At 42.2% G+C, this 19,235-nt stretch overlaps 1 protein-coding gene across 4 annotated transcripts in view; it reads right to left on the bottom strand.

Moving 5' to 3' along the window:
• Positions 1–19,235, bottom strand: part of CAMSAP2 (calmodulin regulated spectrin associated protein family member 2) — a 164,858-nt gene that overhangs the window by 58,937 nt on the left and 86,686 nt on the right. For all 4 annotated transcript variants that reach the window (XM_030573089.1, XM_030573091.1, XM_030573090.1 and 1 more), the window contains exons 3-4: positions 12,434–12,595; positions 10,771–10,854 (exon numbers count right to left, since the gene is read on the bottom strand). In XM_030573089.1, coding sequence (XP_030428949.1) covers positions 10,771–10,854; positions 12,434–12,595 — 246 coding nt within the window. The remainder of the gene's footprint in view (positions 1–10,770; positions 10,855–12,433; positions 12,596–19,235) is intronic.

The raw sequence follows: 19,235 nt of genomic DNA, 5'->3' as shown, positions 1-19,235 counted from the left end.
ATCCCCAGGCTAGCGATCACATCAAAAGCCGCTTCCACTTGGTCAAATAGGTAGCTCTTGTGGACGGTTTTCTATTACTGAATAGCACTTACTAAACAGCTTCCAAACAGCATTCCTCTGCCTCCTCATCTAACCATGCAGGATCCATGCCATGAGGTGTTGACTTCTGAACACTGGATGCAAAACTCAACTGTGGTGCTGAGTCAGCAGATTATGATAAAGAGGAAGGGTAGTGGGAGGTCGAAATGACAGACTGAGTAGGTCAGAGAGTCAACATTGCCTTGGCCAAACTGTTGCAGTAAGAATTAGTTTGGCATGATCCAACTTCAGTTTAAGAATAATGAGGAATGAGTGGTACCAGGGGAAAGGCATACATCAATGCCGATCCCCAGTTCAGATGGAAGGCATCTGTTAAGGAGCCTGGACTGAGACCTATTTGAGAGCAAAAAAATGACAGTACTTCTAGTTGTCTCGTCTCAAACTGGTCTATAATCAGGATGTCCCTTGTAAGAAGATGGAACTTGGCACACCACTTGTGATTCTGGGAGAAATTCCTACTGAGATGATTGAAGTAGTGATTCTGGACCCCAGGTAAATGAGCAGCTGCAGGAATTATACTTTCCTTGATCCAGAACTGCCAAAATTTTATTGCATCCTAAGATCATAATACATTGTGGTGGTGATGGTGGTGCGCATATGAACTGCTGCACCCCAATGTGATTCTGAAAGGCTGGGCAGGCATTGTAATTGGCTTGAAGCTCCAGGATGTTGATATGAAAGGAAGCCTCCTTTTCGACCATGAGCCCTGAATTTTCAGTGTTTCTAGATGAACTCCCCAACCTATTGAGGAAGCATTGGTGACTATAATCCTGGTTGTTGGAAAACAACCAAAGGGAATACCCTGGCATATATTGCTCAGAACTGTCCACCACTGTAAGAAGTCCAGGATCACTGAAGGACCTTGGACAAGCTTGTCCAACAACTGACAACTTGGGCAATAAACTGACTTCAACCACATTTGAAGAGGATGAAGGCACAATCTCACAGCCTGGACTACATAAGTGCATGAAGCCATATGGTGTAGAATTTCACACACACAAGGACTGTGGTTGAAGTTTAAGATTGAAGTGCCAGACACAGGTGACAAATTGCTTGAAACCGTTTGTTTGGCAGAATCACTCTCAAATTTATTAGTCTAGTAGGGACCTAATTGATCAGTTTGTTCAATTAGCATTAATGTCAACGCTCCTTTGTTCAAAATCAGACTCAGATGATCAAAGAGACATAATGTGAATTGGTATTAAAGAGGACTTGTTTTTTGGACTTGCCTCTCATTAACCAATTGTCCAGGTTTGGGCAGACAAGAATTCCTCTTGTTCTGAGATATTCTTAAACTAGAGTGAAGCGTTTGGTAGATACCCATGGAATGGAGGAAAAGCCAAAGGGAAGCACAGTGTACTTACTGATAAGGCTGACCTCCTCTACAAATCTCATAAACCTCCTATAACTTGGGAAGATTACCATATGGAAGTAGGCATCCTGAAGATTGAGGGCTGCAAACCGGCTATTGTGATTCAGAGCGGGAGAATACTCCCTAGGGTACCCATGCACAGTCTCATGTATCTGATGTACTTGTTGAAACCACAGAGACTGAGGTTAGGTCTCAACCTTCCCTTGGACTTGGGGATCAAGAAGTACTATGAGTAGAAACTCTTTCCCTGATTTTGAAGTGGAAACTCCTCTATGGCCCCCAAAGCCTGGAGTCTGCACATATTGAAGGAGCAGAAACTAGTGAGAGAGGTTCCTGAAAAGGGAAAGAGTAGTTGAGTGGGAAGAGTGAACAGACTGGAACTGAACGGCATACCCCAGTCCCACAATGCTTAGTGCCCACTTGTCCATAGTTATTGACTCCCAAACCCTGTAGAAAAGGGATAGCCTGTTCCCAAACAAAAGGGAAATAGCATGAAGCTTGAGAACTGGAATGCCAACCTCAGGGAAAGTGTTGAGTAGGCTGCTTTCCCAAAACAGATAAAGGACAGGCTGATGCGTTAAAAATGGGACCAGAAGACTTACTTCTATGAGACTTGTGCCTCTTTCTGGAGAATTATCCTGCAGGATAATTTGAACTAAAGAACTGCTGAGGGTGATATTGCTGCTATTGTTGTTGTTCCGGGAAGTGATGCATCTTTAACACTGAGGTAAAACCCCTCAACAAACACAACATAGCTTGAGTCTTCAAGGGAATGTAATGTTTCATCAGTTTTCTCTGAAAATAAAAATTGACTGTCAAAGGGTAGGTCCTCAATTGTCTGTTGGACCTCAGAAGTTATACCAGAGTTCTGCAACCATGAAGTCCTTCTCATTGTTACAGCAGAGGCCTTAACTCTAGAAGTAGTATCAGCCATGTCTCAAACTAACCGTAGTGATGTTTCTGCCACTCAACAGCCTTCTGCAATGAAAGCCTTCAACTCTTCGCTACAGGATTCTGGGCAAATTATCTGTTAATTTTGCCATTGCTTCCCAATTTACAAAAGTCATACTTTGATAAAAGTGCCTGCTGATTGGCAACATGCATTTGTAAGGAAGAGGTAGAATACATTTTCCTCCCAAACACATCCAATCTTTTAAAATCCTTGTTCTTTGGTGTCAGTTTGTATCTCCCTGTCTTAACCTCTCATTAGCTGCCATTACAAGAAGAAATTTAAGTACTGGATGCAAATAGATGCACTCAAAACCATGCAGAGGCACGTTACATCTTTTATCTGTACACTTCGTTGTGGGTGGTAGGGAAGCTTGAGTGTTCCATAGAGTCCTTGCTGGTTCCAAGATCACTTCATTTATGGGGAGAGCCACTTTCCCTGGAGCTGAGGATAGGAGAATATACAGTAACTTATGGATGTTCTCCTGAATACAGAAGGCTGAAACCATGAGCCTCAGGAGGTCCTGATATTATTTAAAATCCTCACATACAGGGGAGGAATATTCTGGTATTACAGCGTTGTCTAGCAATGAAGAAGAGGAAGGAAACAAAGCCAGCGGAATCTCCTGTGATGCCCATAACAACAATTCAGACTGAACCAGTTCCACCGGAGCAACTGCCATTTGTGACTGCAGTGATAGAGGCTCAGTAGGAGAGGCTCCCAGCAGAATAGGACTGTGCCATTGATCAGAACCTCACTGACTGTGGAACATCCCAGGGATCCCCAAAAGGCCATAGTGGGTAGGGATACGGCATAGATGGCCAGTAGGAACTGGGCCAAGAAGTCCTCTCTCAACTATGAAACCATTCGCAATATTAGTACCAATGGTGATCCCCAGGAAGTCTTGGTGTTTTTCAAAAGCAATACTTAGAAGGCAACAGAGAGAAGGAAGATGTCTCCAACCCTGAGGAATCTTCCAAGTTGTCAACAGAGGCAACAGAATAGCCATCCCTGATGGGGCCAGCAAACATCCTGCCTCATCTGAAGTTCAGCTCATCAGTACCGAGAAAGATAAAGCACTCAGTACTTTAAGCACTGATATGGACCTTACACTCAGTACCAGAGCAAATGTCTGCACTGAAATTGAAGCCGTTCCTATTCCTACAGAAGCAGTGTGCTCTGCAGTTGTCACTGATACAAAAGGTAGTAACTGTGCTGACATGCTTCTCAGTACCAAAAGGGTGGGTGACCTCAACCCTGCACCCTGAACTGGAAAAGGCACAGAAGACAGTGCCAACAATGATGAGGGGTCTAAAACTAGTTCAGATGGTGCCAAGGACACTGACGAAGAAAGCACTACAGTTGAGCATTCTTGAATCAAAGGAGAGTCAGGAACAGACAGGCAAAGCAATGCCAATCTTCCCTGATATGACATCTGTGTGGACACAGCTTGTGCTGACATAGATGTTGTCGGTGATGGACTCAACGGATGTCCCACAAGTGGTGTTAGAGTCAACAGTATGGAGTCTACTTGCTCTCACCTCGGTACCAAAGAGCAGGTAGATGGACATGCTCTATCTCGAGTACTGGATGAATCATGATGCTGCTCTACACTCCATTTAGAACAGGAGAAGGAATCTTTCATAGGTTTGGAACAGCTCCCATCTATTTTATGAGATCTTTTTCTAAGAGAACCAAAGGAAGGAGAATAAGCTCACCTACTCCTGGGAAAAGAATCTGAATCTTGCTGAACCTTTCTTTGATGCGTCCTTCTTCCAGGCACAATAAACACCATGTGCTGGGGTCACTAGTGGGGATAGCCACTTGCCACCACAGATCATGTTTAAATCCTAGTGAGGGCATCACCCAGGATAACTGTCTATCCTATTACAAACTAAACCTATGCGTACTATTTAACTATACTAACTAGTCAGTAACTAGAGACGATAAAATCCCAGAAAGACAGAGAGAGAAGTTTGAGGTAAAATAAGACCCAGAATACTCTGACTCCAGCCATGAGGTGGTAAGAAGGAACTAGGGTTTGGGAAGGGCAGTGCTACCTTTAAAATAGGTAGAGGAGGAGCTAAGGGCCAGAGGGTTCCAGCTCTGTGCCTTTGGGAACTGCAAGGGAAAGTTCTCCAGCTTTGGTGCGCTGGACACACACACACCTGAGTGGAATACATGTCTGCAAACACTTGAAGAACCACCATTGTTATTGTAGTATAGCAAATACACAAAGCAAGTTCTGCCAAAGGGTAAATTAACTTGATTGTACAAATGAAAACTTTTAAGGAATGGTTATAAGTGCAGATGAAGCTAATTTTCATATGTTTTATACTGAAGCAGAAAATATATTGCAAAGGAAGTATATATTTTGTATGTTTATGTAGTTATTAAAAAGATCTAGACATGCTGCATTATTATAAAAGGTTTACTCACTGAAAGATTGTAAAAAAGTCAAAGTATGTGAAAGCTCACTGTTATTTTACATAGTTGTTTGCTGTATGGAATTTTGTCTTTACTACATACTTTTTAAACTATGGAAAGTAACTGTAGCAAGGAAACAGATTTCATTTAGTCTGAATATGAAATAATTTTTTACTTGCAAAAGGCTGTGCACGAGGAGTGGTTGAACTCAAGGTATTTCCTCTGCAAAGCCACTGTGTTAGATTGGCCTTCTGTATTTGGAGAATCCCATAACCATTTAGAAGTGGTTAAGTTTTAGGTGATAAATGCCCAACCACCTCTGGATCTGAACATTCCAACCATTCTTATTAAAACACTTCCTGTCAACTGGGTCCAGTTCCTCCCCACCTCACTGAAATCTAATAAAACCCAAAGAAGAGGGAAAATGCAAATGGATTTGCAAAGACATTACACTCAAAGATCTCCCAGTTATATGTAATTAATGCTTACTGTTGGGTTTGTCTAGATTAGGGAATGAGGCAGAAGTTAGGTCTGGGCTATTTAATATGTTAGCTAATCTAGACAATCAAATTATTAATTCACAATAAATAATCATTTAAATGTTTTTTTCAACAAAACACTAATTTAGTTGCTCTCTAAAGATTTATTATAGCATTTCTAAATAAACTGAAGTAAAACTGTCTGGCAGGCTTTGAGGGTTATATACTCAGTTTTCTACTATTCCTGGCAAGAGTGAAATTTATCAAAGTAGGAAATAGAAGAGAATTATAAAGTTTACTGAATAATTTTGCCTGTTTCTAGCATAAGCAATCTTATTTCTGTTTGGTCAGAAACTAAAATGAAAAATAGGTCTTCAGGTCCTTGAAATCTTCATAAAGATCTTTTCTTCCCAGTCCTGCTTGGCTATTTGTGCTTATTGGGGAGATAGAAACATTCTCACTCCCTGATCCTTTTCCAGTTCAAGCTCCAGAATGACAGAAAAACAGGCTTCCAAGATCATGCCTATCCCTGAGAGCTACAGCTTAGAAAACCTCAGGAAATTAGAAGTCTCAGCAGTATGTGGCTGAAGTAGCAGCCCATACAAACAGGAAGAACCTTCAACAATGCTTAAAGCTATAGAACAGGGGTTCTCAAAGTGGGGGTTGGGACTCCTCAGGGGGTCGTGAGCTGTCAGCCTCCACTCCAAACTCCTCTTTGCCTCCAGCATTTATAATAGTGTTAAATATATAAAAAAGTGTTTTTAATTTATATGGGAGGTTGCACTCAGAGGCTTGCTATGTGAAAGGGGTCACCAGTACAAAAGTTTGAGAACCACTGCTATAGAACAAGGTACTTCTGAAATTCAAACTATGCCAGCCACATGGAGAACCCACATTACAGCAGAGGGCCTCAGTCTGGAAAGGGTGATGGAAAGAAGCAGAAGAGGCACAATGGAAATATCAACCCCCTGATTTATTAGGTTTTCAAGTCCTAATGGAAGCAACATGCTGAAGGCTACAAGCAGCATCAAGGAAGGAGGGTAGTGATGGGCTCCAGATGTAAACATAAAGCTAGAACTGCATGTGAACACTAAGGCCAATATTTTCAAGATGTAGGTGCTTAAATTAAGGTAACTAAATGGCCTCATTTTCAAAGTGGTGACCATCCTGAGCTTTCAATCCAATAGAGTCTGGGTGGTCAGCATTTCTGAAAATCATGCCACTTACACTTAGGTGCCTAACTTCACTGTAAATGTGGAGTTCTTTTTATTTTTTGTTTTGTTTGTTTAAGTATTTGGAACGCTGCTTATTTAGAAAGGGTATGTAATGTATCTGAATAATCTAAAAAGTGTAATTACATTGCTTTGGATATTACAACCGCAGAATTCAATGTTGGGTGTTTGACCTAATTACAATGCCTACTGATACCAGTAACTTAGTTCCCAGGCAGGGAATGAAAATGATAGAAAAAGGTAACATCACACAGATAGTCAGTAGTAACAGCTGCAATTGTATGTCAGCAGCAGTAGAATAGTAGCCCATGAGCATAACTGAGTCTGTTGCACAGCTGTCAGTATTAGATGTTGGGGGTCAACAAAGATATACACTGTAAATGACATCTCACTGGCAGTGAGCTGTGAAAAAAGAAATGGAGTACAGGGATGACAAGTCAGAGCCTGGAAACAGATGAACAGTGTGCTGCACCAAAGTGTGTGTGTGAATACTGAAAGACATTTGATAGTGACAGCATTATACTGAACAATTAAGCTGATCATAGCACCTTAATAGAAAGCTGTTGATGGAAATTCCAGTCAACTTGGTTAAAAGGATGGCTTGAGTTACAATTTAAAAAACAAAACAAAACACTTTACTATTCTGTAGAGTGGTTCAATATGTTCCATGTGGCGAAAATATAATTTCTACCTGAGACTGTGATGAGTTTCAAAATCTCAGCAGCAGTGTCTACGTGTGAGAGCTATTAACTTTAGTAATAAGTGATAGTCAAAGTACAGTATGTGAGATGCACTGTACTTAAGGAGTGTGTTTCTAGCAGAAATGGGACGTAAGAGGAGTAATGAATGGCAGAGACTCAACTGTGGCAGGTTGGCCACTGGCCTAAAAGACCAGTGAGAGCTTAGGAGGTGGTGATATTTAAGTAACAAGCAATGGATTTCGATAAATTGGGTAAAATGTGATACAAATGAGTACAAAATATACTATACTTTATCTTCCTGCATTTAACATAAGAAAATAACCTTTAGATACTAAATAGAGCTGGCTGAATGCCTTTTTTTCAAATAAATTATTCATTTTTTTAATTATTATTTTTTAATTATTATAATTATTTAATTATATTTACACATAAATGAAGTTAGCAGGCTCTTATATATTATAAAGCTCAGGAAATGCTTCAGGTGAATATAAATACACTGTAAAATGCTTTTACAGTAAAATTTTTAGGTACAAGCAATATTATAAAGCTCTGAACCTCACTATTACAAGCACCATTAAAAGATACGGCATGCCAAAGCACTTCTATAAACTGAGGAAAAGCTTCTGTTTTTCCATAAAGGGATTTATGGATCTCATGCAACACATCTGGAAGATCATGCATTTAAACATTTATGAAAATCTAATTTGCGGGGTTTGTGAATCTATGTTAGCGTTCAAGCAATGTATTGTGGGTAGATTTATCTGTACTAAAACTTATTTAGGTACAAGATTTATTTTTCCAGAAGCTGATTTAATTTTTCATAACAAATTGAAGCTTTAAGATGTAATTAATATTTTAAACTCATTTTCCATATAATTTTACTGTCATTTCTCTTCATGCCTTTAAACATGAAGGATAACACTTTATTACAGCAAGTGTTGCCATGTCCCCCAGCAATCTCTAAAAGGTTAAAAAAATATATTCAGGAATATACTGGAGCCGTAGAGCTTGCCTGCACTGGTGTGAACACCTAGCATAAAGGCACTTACACTGGGTAACATGATTTATACCAAAATAAATCATGCTACACCTGCACTGGTTCAATGGTGTCTAAAATTCCGATGTAGACAAGGCCTTAGTGACAATTTGTAAAGAGTTTTGAAGCATGTGATCGTTATATGTTTGTACAGTGCCAACCACAGTGGGGCCCAGATCCATGATTGGGTCCTTGAATGCTACCACAATGTAAATAATAATAATAATAAATAAAATAAGCAACATAAAAATACAATATTTTATACAAAATATTTCCATCATGCACATTCATATGATCAAATCTGCAGACAACAGTAGTCTTTAAATAGTTAATAACATAAAATATTTCTCCTCGTAAGACAAATTTCTGTTTCTATACCTCTTTTAGTCCGTTCATTATTTTAAAAAAATCTCAACCATATTGGCCCCCCTCAATATTTCAAGAAAGCCTAAAGTCATGGAGTCCTTACTGCTATTTAATTTCCCTTTTGAGTCTCTAATGGAAGACAATAATATATCCAGATATTTAGCTTGTTTTAACCCAATCTAATGAGTGCTTTTCTATGGCAAGGACATCCCTTACTCTACAGCACTATGCAAAGAAAGCAGGGGGATAATTTTTTTCCCTCCGTATTACTAAGTCAAGATCAGATGGGCTACCAGGCTACTTTTACTGTTGTAAGAGATCTCTCCATTGTGAGGTCTCTCTTTCAGGGAGGCCTAATATCATTGTTAAGTCATATTATTTTGAGTAAGTAGCCTTCATTGTTCTCTAATTTTGGACCAGAAGCTATGAATGACGGCACAATGATTATATGTTGATAAAAAGTTCCTTTTACTCCACATTCCCTCCAGCATGCTGTTCCTACTTTGAAAATATTGCATTTCAGTTAGCTAACAGCATACCATTGGTAAAGAGTCTTAAGCAGTTTTCCACATTGGTAATACAAATATGAGATGACTGACCTTTCTACTATATTTTCAGTCATTTTTCCTATGCTATTTCCTATTAAAATCTTTAATCCATCTGCTCATAAAACTTACTACATTCCTGCATGTCAATTTCAATCCGTATTTTGTAGATGTCAGAAATTAATCCTTTTTTGTTTCACTGTTTCATTGCTATTGCTATAAACTTAAGCTGTTCCTGGGATAGGGCCTTATTTGCAAATATTGATAAAATGTAAGTATGGGGCAGTTACAATTATTTTTGACCTCATCAACAAGACTACCCTTTTAAAGTACGAAAAAGTCAAAGAATTTCTCTACTTGGCATATCTTACATTATTTGAACTAAACAACAAGCAAGAGCCCTTCTCTCATATGCCAGAAACTTTTCTGTGCTAAGCTCTAATTTAAATTTACAATTTTTAAAAGAACCTTTATCATTTTTTTTAAAAACCAAATAATTCACACAGCTAGGCATCCTTCTGGCTCCTTCAAAACAGGGTGGGAAGGAAAATTACTCCTTAAATTAAAAGAGAATAGGGAGGAAAGTACAGGTAGAGTTGTATGGTAACTATAATAGCTTCTTTTACATCAATACCAAAACACGTCTAGAGATAAGAGGAATCCTTCCCCTCAATAATAAGCATTTCTCCAGAGTGAATTGTTCCCACACTCTGGAATCCACAGAATCCTTCCTTAGTATCATGACTTTGACTAAGATGCTTTTTAACTGACTCAGTGCCAGGAACATCAGGGAAAAACTCCTGACAGAAAAAAGTATAGAATACCATGTATTTGACTGTATTCATGTTTAGGCTAGTAACCAACCATTATTATGGACTGTAACCAAAGTGATGCTTCTTGCTATTCCACACTATTAGAAACTTTCAAAAAAAAAACAAAAAAAAACCCAAAGACAAAACCCTATGTAATAGAAGGGAGATATCTAAAAGCTATGCCAAAAAGAACTTCTAAAGATGTATGTTGCTTTTTAAGAGTTAGATCTGTCTGCAGCCTCTTTTTTTTTTTTTTTTAAGTAGTATTTATTATATACTGTTCTTAGGACTAATGTGTCATATGTATATTGCCACAAAGATCTTTCCACATTGTCAATCTTTGATTTGGCAAAGAGGACAAAAGGGAACACAAAGCATGAAACTCATTTTTAAAATGGATTTAACTGAAGAAGTGAAACTTTGATAGCTTGTTGCAATTTTGAACTAAAAGCCTTCTCTCTTACTTTAGCATACTGTACACCCTGCTCTCAGCAGACATATCAGGACTACAGCAGTGTTCATATGTGCTCGTTTTGGCTTGTTAAAAAGCAAAATGCTCCTAAGATTACCAGGAATCACCAGAAATGTTTGCTGTTGGGTACTGAGCATCATTAGAGTGCTCAATTCAACTGTAGTGTTGGCTAGATTTAATAAAGAATTTATAATGTAACTTTACATGTTGTACAAAAGCAAGTCTTGTTTACATATGTATGCACATCCTCACAGTTAAATATTTAAACATGTACACCTACCTTTTGACCTCCTGGAGTTTCTACACTATGATGCTCTTTTAGTTTTTGTTCCTGTTCCATAATGTCTTTCAAATGTTCATTTACCTAAAGAGACAAAATTTTCAAATGACCAATTCTGTTTTTAAAAGAAGCAGTCTTCTGACTGGGTTTACAACTGAAACATGATAGTCAATATGATCAGGGTCTGTTGAAGCCAACCTAGGGCTCAAAGCAAAAGACACAAAATTGGACCCCTGGCTGCAAGCCTCAAGATTCAGGGTGCAACATTATCCAACCCCACCTCCCCTCAACCTCATTTGCCCCAAACTCCTAAGATGGTGATGCTTTGTCCTAGAATCAGTGTATGTTTATGGAGAGAGTTAGGGCTCTGTTTCCCAACTGGTGGATCCCAACCCACCACCGAGTCAAGGGAAGCTTCTCAGTGGGTTGTGGACCTGGTATAGAGGGGAGGCCCCAAAGGGCATCTATACACGTGTGTGTGTGCTGGAGAGTGAGCCTGCTCCACACTCACCCTGCAGTAGTGGCTCCTGTTCCACTGGACTGGGCCTGGCTTTCTGTGCTCTGAACCTGGCAGAGGAGCAGCCAGGCCAAACCTGAGTGATGCTATCATCCTATGCACCACGTTGCAATACCCAGGGTGGAGAGCTGGGCCCAAATCCACAGAACAGGCCGTGCCGCAGCAGCATGAGTGTAAGGCAGGCTGATTTCCATTCTTCCCTGGCCCTCCTTCCCTCTTGTACCCGACCCCGGGTCTCCCTGCTGCAGCGGACTGGCATTAGGGTCGCGGTGCCAGGGTGGAGGGCACTTCTGTGGTTGATCTCTGCCCCCTTAGTGAGGCAAGGAGGAGGATGCTGGCCTATTGTGGCTTTCCCACAATTTTGGAATCTGAGTGAGTTGCAGAAAAAGACAAAATGCAGTCAGTGGGTCTCCTTAGTAAAAAGTTTGGGAATCCCTGATTTAGGGAATGCTGGATTGAGGTTTCCAGTTAAACATGTTGAGGAGGAACCTGTGATATGCCCCCAGCTATGACCGATACAAAAGGGAGAAATAATTTTTCAGGGGCCACTAAATTATCACCATCATAGGACTCGCTGAAAGCATGAAGCAATGTTTACTGCACATCAGACAGAACTCTGGGGCCATCTGTACCAGCAGATTTGGCAGCAGCGTGTTATCTGTTTCTGAATATGCTGGATGCTGATAGGTACATTTTATTACAATAGGCTACTATAATATCTGGAAATTCTGTTTATTATGTAGTAAGTAATCAGGTTGAAAACCTCATACTCAAGATATGCTTAGGTACAACAGAGACCCCAGTTTCAAACTGGGTTCCGTTACACTAGAGAAAGCCAAGGATATCTATAGGTTCTGCTAAATGATTTATCAACAACTTTATCATGTCATCAAAATTCATCAATAACTGGTCAGGTTTCATGTCTGTCTTACATTCTTTTCTTCATACTATACACTGCAGTCATAATTTTGATTTCAATAACATTTTAAATTGATTATTAAAACTTAACTTTTTCTTATCCTTGCTGAAAGTGAAAAATGAACATCCTATATGAGATAAGTCTGGAATACACATACATTCCATTCATGGCTGCAGAATCATGTTGATTGTCTCTTCAATCTAAGCATATGTTTGCTTTGTCCTTACCTTATTTATCCAGTACATGACAGCATCCTCAATGTCATAGGGCAGGTCTGTGGCTTGGAAGAAGACTGAATACTGTTGAGCACATGCAATCACTTTTTCAACACTGACCATCTCTACTGTATATGCCATCATCAGGGTATCAATCATGGCCAAATGAGCACTCTGCAAGAAAGAAGTTAAAATTATTTCATAAGAGACCATTTGTTTATTTTACAAAATTAAATACTCTATTCTTTCTCTATTTTTCATTAAATTTCTACTAGATGTATATGAACCTACAAAACACCAAAAAAACCTAACCTCCACAAGACATCTGATAACAGACTGCCAGTTTTAGGCCAAAGGATAATGCTGGATACATATATAACAATTTTAACAAGGACAACACAAAGCACAAGGACATACACTTGAAAAAAATGTGTTTTTGAAAAGTAAATTATCTGTACAGCCAGATAACGAACATAGCAACAACAACAACAAAAAAACCTGAATGTGAGGTCAGACGTAAAAGCAATGAAAAGAATATAAGACTCCTCACTAAGTTTTAATGTCACCACCAAGATACATGCAATCATTTTAAAGTTTGTTATATTCTTAATAAAATAAATATCCATAAGTAAAAAAACCTGTTAACCAATTTTATCTGTACGGGAAAAGGGTAGAGCTGGACAATAAACTCACTTTGATTACCTCTAAGATACTAAATTTAGAAACGGAAATTCTATTTTTGTATGATGTTAAAATTTATTAAAAATATCAAAGCTACACAATTAAAATAAATCTTTCACTATAACCTAGTGCATTGTAAGAGAAAAGATTCAAGAAGTCAGAAGAAAATTATAGTTGAAATATCATTACATAGGTTACAATTAGGCTTAAACTTGAACATATGTGGACATAAACTAAAAGATAGCCTTCTATGTTAATATGGAAGGGATCAATTTCTCCTCATTTTATGGGCTACAGATTGAGAGACTGGCAGTTTCATTATCAGTAACTATTAAAAATCCCACAAAAAACAAACACACAAAAAAACAAGAAAACTGCAGAGATTTTCATCTGACTCTTGATTAATGTGGGAGTTCTGGGTATTGGTGGCAGCATTGCTCATAATAAAACTAATCAATGTATGCCTTTTGTTGTAAAAAGACAGTAATCATTTCTAGAATTCGGACTGACATTTCTCACAAACTGGAATAATTTCCACATATTAATCTTTTTGCAGTATGGCCCATTATGGCATGTCAGATTTTGTTTGATATATGTTAAATTTTATTAAAAATACCATGGGGATCTGAAGCCCACGCCCCTCCTGAGGCTTCCAAGTCAGATCTTCAGCCCATGCCACAACTACAAAGTGCTCTTTACACAGCACAGCTTTAGAGTGCTAGCATGAGCCCTGATAGCCCAGGTCTGTAGACCACGTCTGGGAGACTTGCTATTAAGACCTTTCCTTGATGGGCAGGGGTGACATACAACAGAAAGCCCTCTTCTGGAGGGAAGACCAGCAGGACAGTGCTGGGAACTACTGACCCAGGCCCAACTGAGAAACATCTAGTTATTGGGTCAGATTTCCAGCTGGAGGATATAAAGCAAGGCCTCAACTCCATTAGGGGGCCGGGAACCAGGAGCGCGCTGAAAGCTTACTCTCTTGTGGCTGCATCAGAAGGCTGCAAGAGGGCAAGCAGGCCCTTCAGACCACTCCTCCCCCTCGGTAGGCTGCGGAGGTCCAGAACTTTCAGTTACCAGAGGTGGGCCCACAACCTCAGTCAAGAACAGGGCTGATGCATTTGTTTTGTGCTGGAGAATAAACAGAGCCCTGTGGAAAAGGCTACAAATGAAACTGGGTGTGTCTGTTTGTCCCAAGCTGGGGAGCTGATCCACCAGTTTACAATTGTATTTTAAAGTAATATCTCTGGATGAAAATGAAGATTCTGAGCACTCAGTAGTGTTACCACTGTAACAAAACTCTATAGTTCAGCATTCATACAAACATTTCATGAAGCACATCAGCTAATATCTTGGCAGCACTGATGAATAACAAGCCACAGAGAAAGATACTGTGTAATATTAAAGAACTTTAGTTAGGGTAGCATACGTACATCATTCCACATCTTATTACCATCTGTAATATGAGAATGATGAATACGTTTGCATTGTGCTGTCCCGTCCTCTTGTACTTACTGCCTACCTCCTCAGATGAACATTTATATTATTTCCACACCAAAAGTGTTATGCGTTTACAGTTACAGTGTCAGAAGAATATTTCTTTTCAATGCAAACACTACAAACCTAGAAATTCACAGGTTATTAAAATATTAAAATTCAGACCAACCACAGTCACATGCTTTATTCCTCAAATGTCATAGATAGGGCCCTACCAAATTCACAGTCCATTTTGGTAAATTTCAGTGTCATAGGATTTAAAAAGTTCTCAAATTCATTATTTCAGATATTTAAATGTAAAATTTCACAGTGTTGTAATTGTACGGGTCCTGACCCAAAGAGGAGTTGTGGGGGGATTGCAAGGTTATTGTAGGGGGAGGTTGCAGTACTGCTACCCTTACTTCTGCATTGCTGTTGGCAGTGGTGCTACCTTCAGAACTGGGTGGCCAGAGCGCAGCAGCTGCTGGCTGGGAGTCCAGTTATGAAGGCAGAGCTGCTGCCTGCAGCAGCACGGAAGTAAGGATGGCATGGTAAGGTATTGCCACCCTTACTTCTGCGCTGCTGCCTGCAGAGCTAGGCCTTCGGTCAGCAGCCACCACTCTCTGGCCATCCAGCTCTGAAGGCAGCACAGAAGTAAGGCTGGCAATACCATGATCCCCCTAAAATAACCTTGCTACCCCCACTCCCGCAACCCCCTTATGGGTCAGGACCCCCAGTTTGAGAAACGCTGGTCTCCCCTGTGAAATCTGTATAGTATAGGGTAATAGCACACAAAAGACCAGATTTCACAGAGGAAGACCAGATTTCAAGCCCCGTGACGCATTCTTCATGGCTGTGAATTTGGTAGAGCCGTAGTCATGGCCGAGAGAGAAACATACTCATTTCTCACATCCAAAATGCACATCACCTCCAACATACAACCACCAACAATGTACATGCCCAGCAGCTCAAATACCCAAACACACACCCATAACCCCAACCGTACCAAGATGAATTTATATTACTGACAGTCTTGTGCTGGAAATGTCTGTTATTACTAATCACTGGGGAGTGGGGCTTCACTGGGCTCTGCCTATGAAAGGCTGAACTTGTGCCCCGCTGGTTAGTGTGCCAGCCTGGCTTAGGTTTCACCAGCTGGCGGAAGGGCAGCAGCTCTACTGAATATTTTGTTCCAGCTCTGGGATTCAAGGGAATGGTGGACAGTGGCTCCTCCTTGGCATCTCCTCCAAGACTGGAGAGGCAGGACGAGTGTCCATCAGCCCCACCAACCCCAAAGACTTGAAAATTACATTGAGTTAGAAAAAGCAACAAAGAATTCTGTGGCATCTTATAGACTAACAGACATTTTGAAGCATGAGCTTTCGTGGGTGAATACCCACTTCATCGGATGCATGGGTTAGAACACAGTCTTAAGGAGTCATGTTAAACAAGATATTAAAACACAACTTTACCTTCAGTATAGACAGAAATTATTCATATTTAACATCACATCAGCCAGTCACAGGAAAGCCTTGGGTCTAATTGGGTTCACTCATGACCAGCCGACAAGATACACAAACATATAATGTGCAGTCCCTGATGCAAAGGTTTCTAGAGTGTTTGCCTAGGGGATGGAGGGGCAGGGATCAGCTGAGAGCCAGAGCTGAGGGTCAACATGTGCTACAGAGAGGAAAAGGATCCAAGCAAAGAACCAAGAAGCAGATGAGCTCTGCAGGGAGCAGAAGCTGTTTTACTATGGTTAAGGCTATGATTTTGTCATGGATATTTTCAGTAAAAGTCAGGGACAGGTCACAGGCAATAAACAAAAAATCACAGAAGCTGTGACCTGTTCCTGACTTTTACTAAAAACATCTCTTACAAAATGGGGTGGCAGGAGGGTCCAGCACCCTGCCTGCCCCTGCAGGAGCTGGGAGCGGCAGGAACCCTATTGCCCAGTGGGTGCGAGGGGTTCCCCTGCCTCCTTGTAGGACTGGAAGCTGCAGGGGAGGTCTGCCATCACCCACAGTGGCAGGGGATCTGCAGAGGGACCCCAGACAGCGGCGGAGGCTGGGGAGTAGTTCCGGGATCCCTCAGCAGCCACCAGCAGCTGGGAGCCCTGGCTGCTTGTGGCGGTGGAGCCACTGCCAGCAGTGACAACTAGGAAGCTCAGAGGTCGCTGCCCCTGGTGGCACCCACCACCGGCACCTACTCAAAGAGGCTGGGCTGCTGCAGGGTCCCTCGTTGCCGAGAGCAGCTGGTCAGCTGTGGGGGCCCCCATTGTCATGGAGGTTGTGGAAGTAATGGATCTGTGACTTCTGCGATCTCTGTGACATAATCTTTGCCTTAACTATTGTTCTTTTAATAGACCTGCTGTGGCTCCCAAGAAACCATCTTGCTACTGCAGGTGGACATTTTTCCTGTAAAACCCAGTTGCTCCCTACCTCCTCAGACATAAGCTGGTGAACTGTCTCAATCTCCAGCCCACAGATACTGGATGATCCAGTCTCTGGGCTAGCTGTGGTATGAAAAGCTGAAGACTCACCAGCCTCAGCAGGAGGAATACCAGCTTCAGCATACTCTGTGTTCAACACTTAGCCCTGGTCTACACTACAAGTTTAGGTCGAATTTAGCAGCTTTAGGTCGATTCAACCCTGCACCCGTCCACACGACCAAACCTGTTTTGTCGACTTACAGGGCTCTTAAAATCGATTTCTGTACTCCTCGGTGAGCGGTTTAGCACTAAAATCGACCTTGCTGGGTCGAATTTGGGGTAGTGTGGACGCAATTCGATGGTACTGGCCTCCGGGAGCTATCCCAGAGTGCTCCATTGTGACTGCTCTGGACAGCTCTCTCAACTCAGATGCACTGGCCTGGTAGACAGGAAAAGCCCCGGGAACTTTTGAATTTAATTTCCTGTTTGGCCAGCCTGATCAGCACAGGTGACCATGCAGAGCTCATCAGCACAGGTGACCATGGAGTCCTAGAATCGCAAAAGAGCTCCAGCATGGACTGAATGGGAGGTACACCTCTACCCCGATATAACGCGGTCCTCGGGAGCCAAAAATCCCTACCACATTATAGGTGAAACCCCATTATATCAGGGTAGTGGCAGAAGGGCTCCAGCAGTGATTTAAACAGCCCGGGACTCTGGCCGCAGGGAGCCCCAGGCCCTTTAAATCGACAACCGAGCCCCGCTGACGAAGCCCCAGGGTAGCGGTGACAGGGCTCTCATGGTGATTTAAAGGGCACAGAGCTTGCCACAGCGGCCAGAGCTCTGAGCCCTTTAAAGCACCGCTGGAGCTCTGGGTAGCGGCAGCAGGGCTCCAGCAGTGATTTAAAGATCTCTTGCCAGCCGAGCCCCGCTGCCGCAGCTCTGGGGTAGCAGTGGCAGGGCTCCAGCAGTGATTTAAAAGGGCCCGGGGCTCCCTGCTACAGCTGGAGCCCCGGGCCCTTTAAATCACTGGCCGAGCCCTGCTGCTGCAGCCCCGGGGTAGCGGCAGCAGGGCCCTAGCGATGATTTAAAGAGCCCTGAGCTCTGGCCGCTGCGGGGAGCCTGGGCCCTTTAAATCGCTGGCCAAGCCCCGCTGCCACAGCTCGGGGTAGCAGCGGCAGGGCTCCGGCAGTGATTTAAAGGGCCTGGGGCTCCTCACAGCAGCCAGAGCCCTGGGCCCTTTAAAGCGCTGCCCGAGCTCGCTGCCAGAGCCCTGGGGTTACCATGCTATACGTGAACCCATGTTATATTGGGTTGTGTTATATCGGGGTAGAGGTGTACTGGATCTGATTGCTGTATGCGGAGAAGAATCCGTGCAGGCCGAACTCGGTTCCAAAACATGAAATGCTAATATACTTCCCAAAATCTCCAAGGGCATGATGAACAGAGGCTGCAACAGGGACACACAGCAGCGCCGTGTGAAAGTTAAGGAGCTGAGGCAAGCCTACCAAAAAACAAAGGATGTAAACGATTGCTCCGGGTCAGAACCCCATACATCCCAGTTCTATGATGAGCTGCATGCAATTCTGGGGGTGGCCCCTACCACTACCTCACCACTGTCCGTGGACACCTGCAAGGGGGGAGTCTCATGCAACAGGGATGATGAGGAGGCGGAGGTTGAGGATAACATATAGCAGACAAGCAGAGAATCCTTTCTCCCTGACAGCCAGGAACTATTCATCACCCTGAAGCCGATACCCTCCCAACCCTCCCAAGGCAGGCTCCTGGAACACAAAGCCGGAGAAGGCACCTCTGGTGAGTATACCTTTGTAAATATAATACGGGGTTTAAAAGCAAGTGTGTTTAATTATTAATTTACCACGCCAAGCCAGTAGCAAGGAGTCTGGAATCACTGCAGAACAGAACATTGAAGCGAATGGGCTCGGGCTTTGGTGCCATTTGGTGGCATTCAAGCAACATCCTCAATGTTAGCCATGCTGCCGGGGGAAAGCCCATTCATGCTGAGCTGTTTGCGTCTGATCCACCAGTGCTTGCAGCAGCACTGAAAAGTACCCCTTGCAGTTTACGTACTGGCTGCCAAAGTGGTCCGGTCCGGTCCCGTCTATCACCCCACCACAGTTAGGAAAACCCATTGCAGCAAAGCCATCCACTATGACCTGCACACGTCCCAGAGTCACTACCCTTGATAGCAGAAGCTCAGTGATT

The sequence above is a fragment of the Gopherus evgoodei genome, chromosome 8 (genome assembly GCF_007399415.2).
Source record: "Gopherus evgoodei ecotype Sinaloan lineage chromosome 8, rGopEvg1_v1.p, whole genome shotgun sequence".
In the NCBI taxonomy this organism is placed as follows: domain Eukaryota; kingdom Metazoa; phylum Chordata; order Testudines; family Testudinidae; genus Gopherus; species Gopherus evgoodei.
This window is presented reverse-complemented; position numbering and strand designations above follow the sequence as displayed.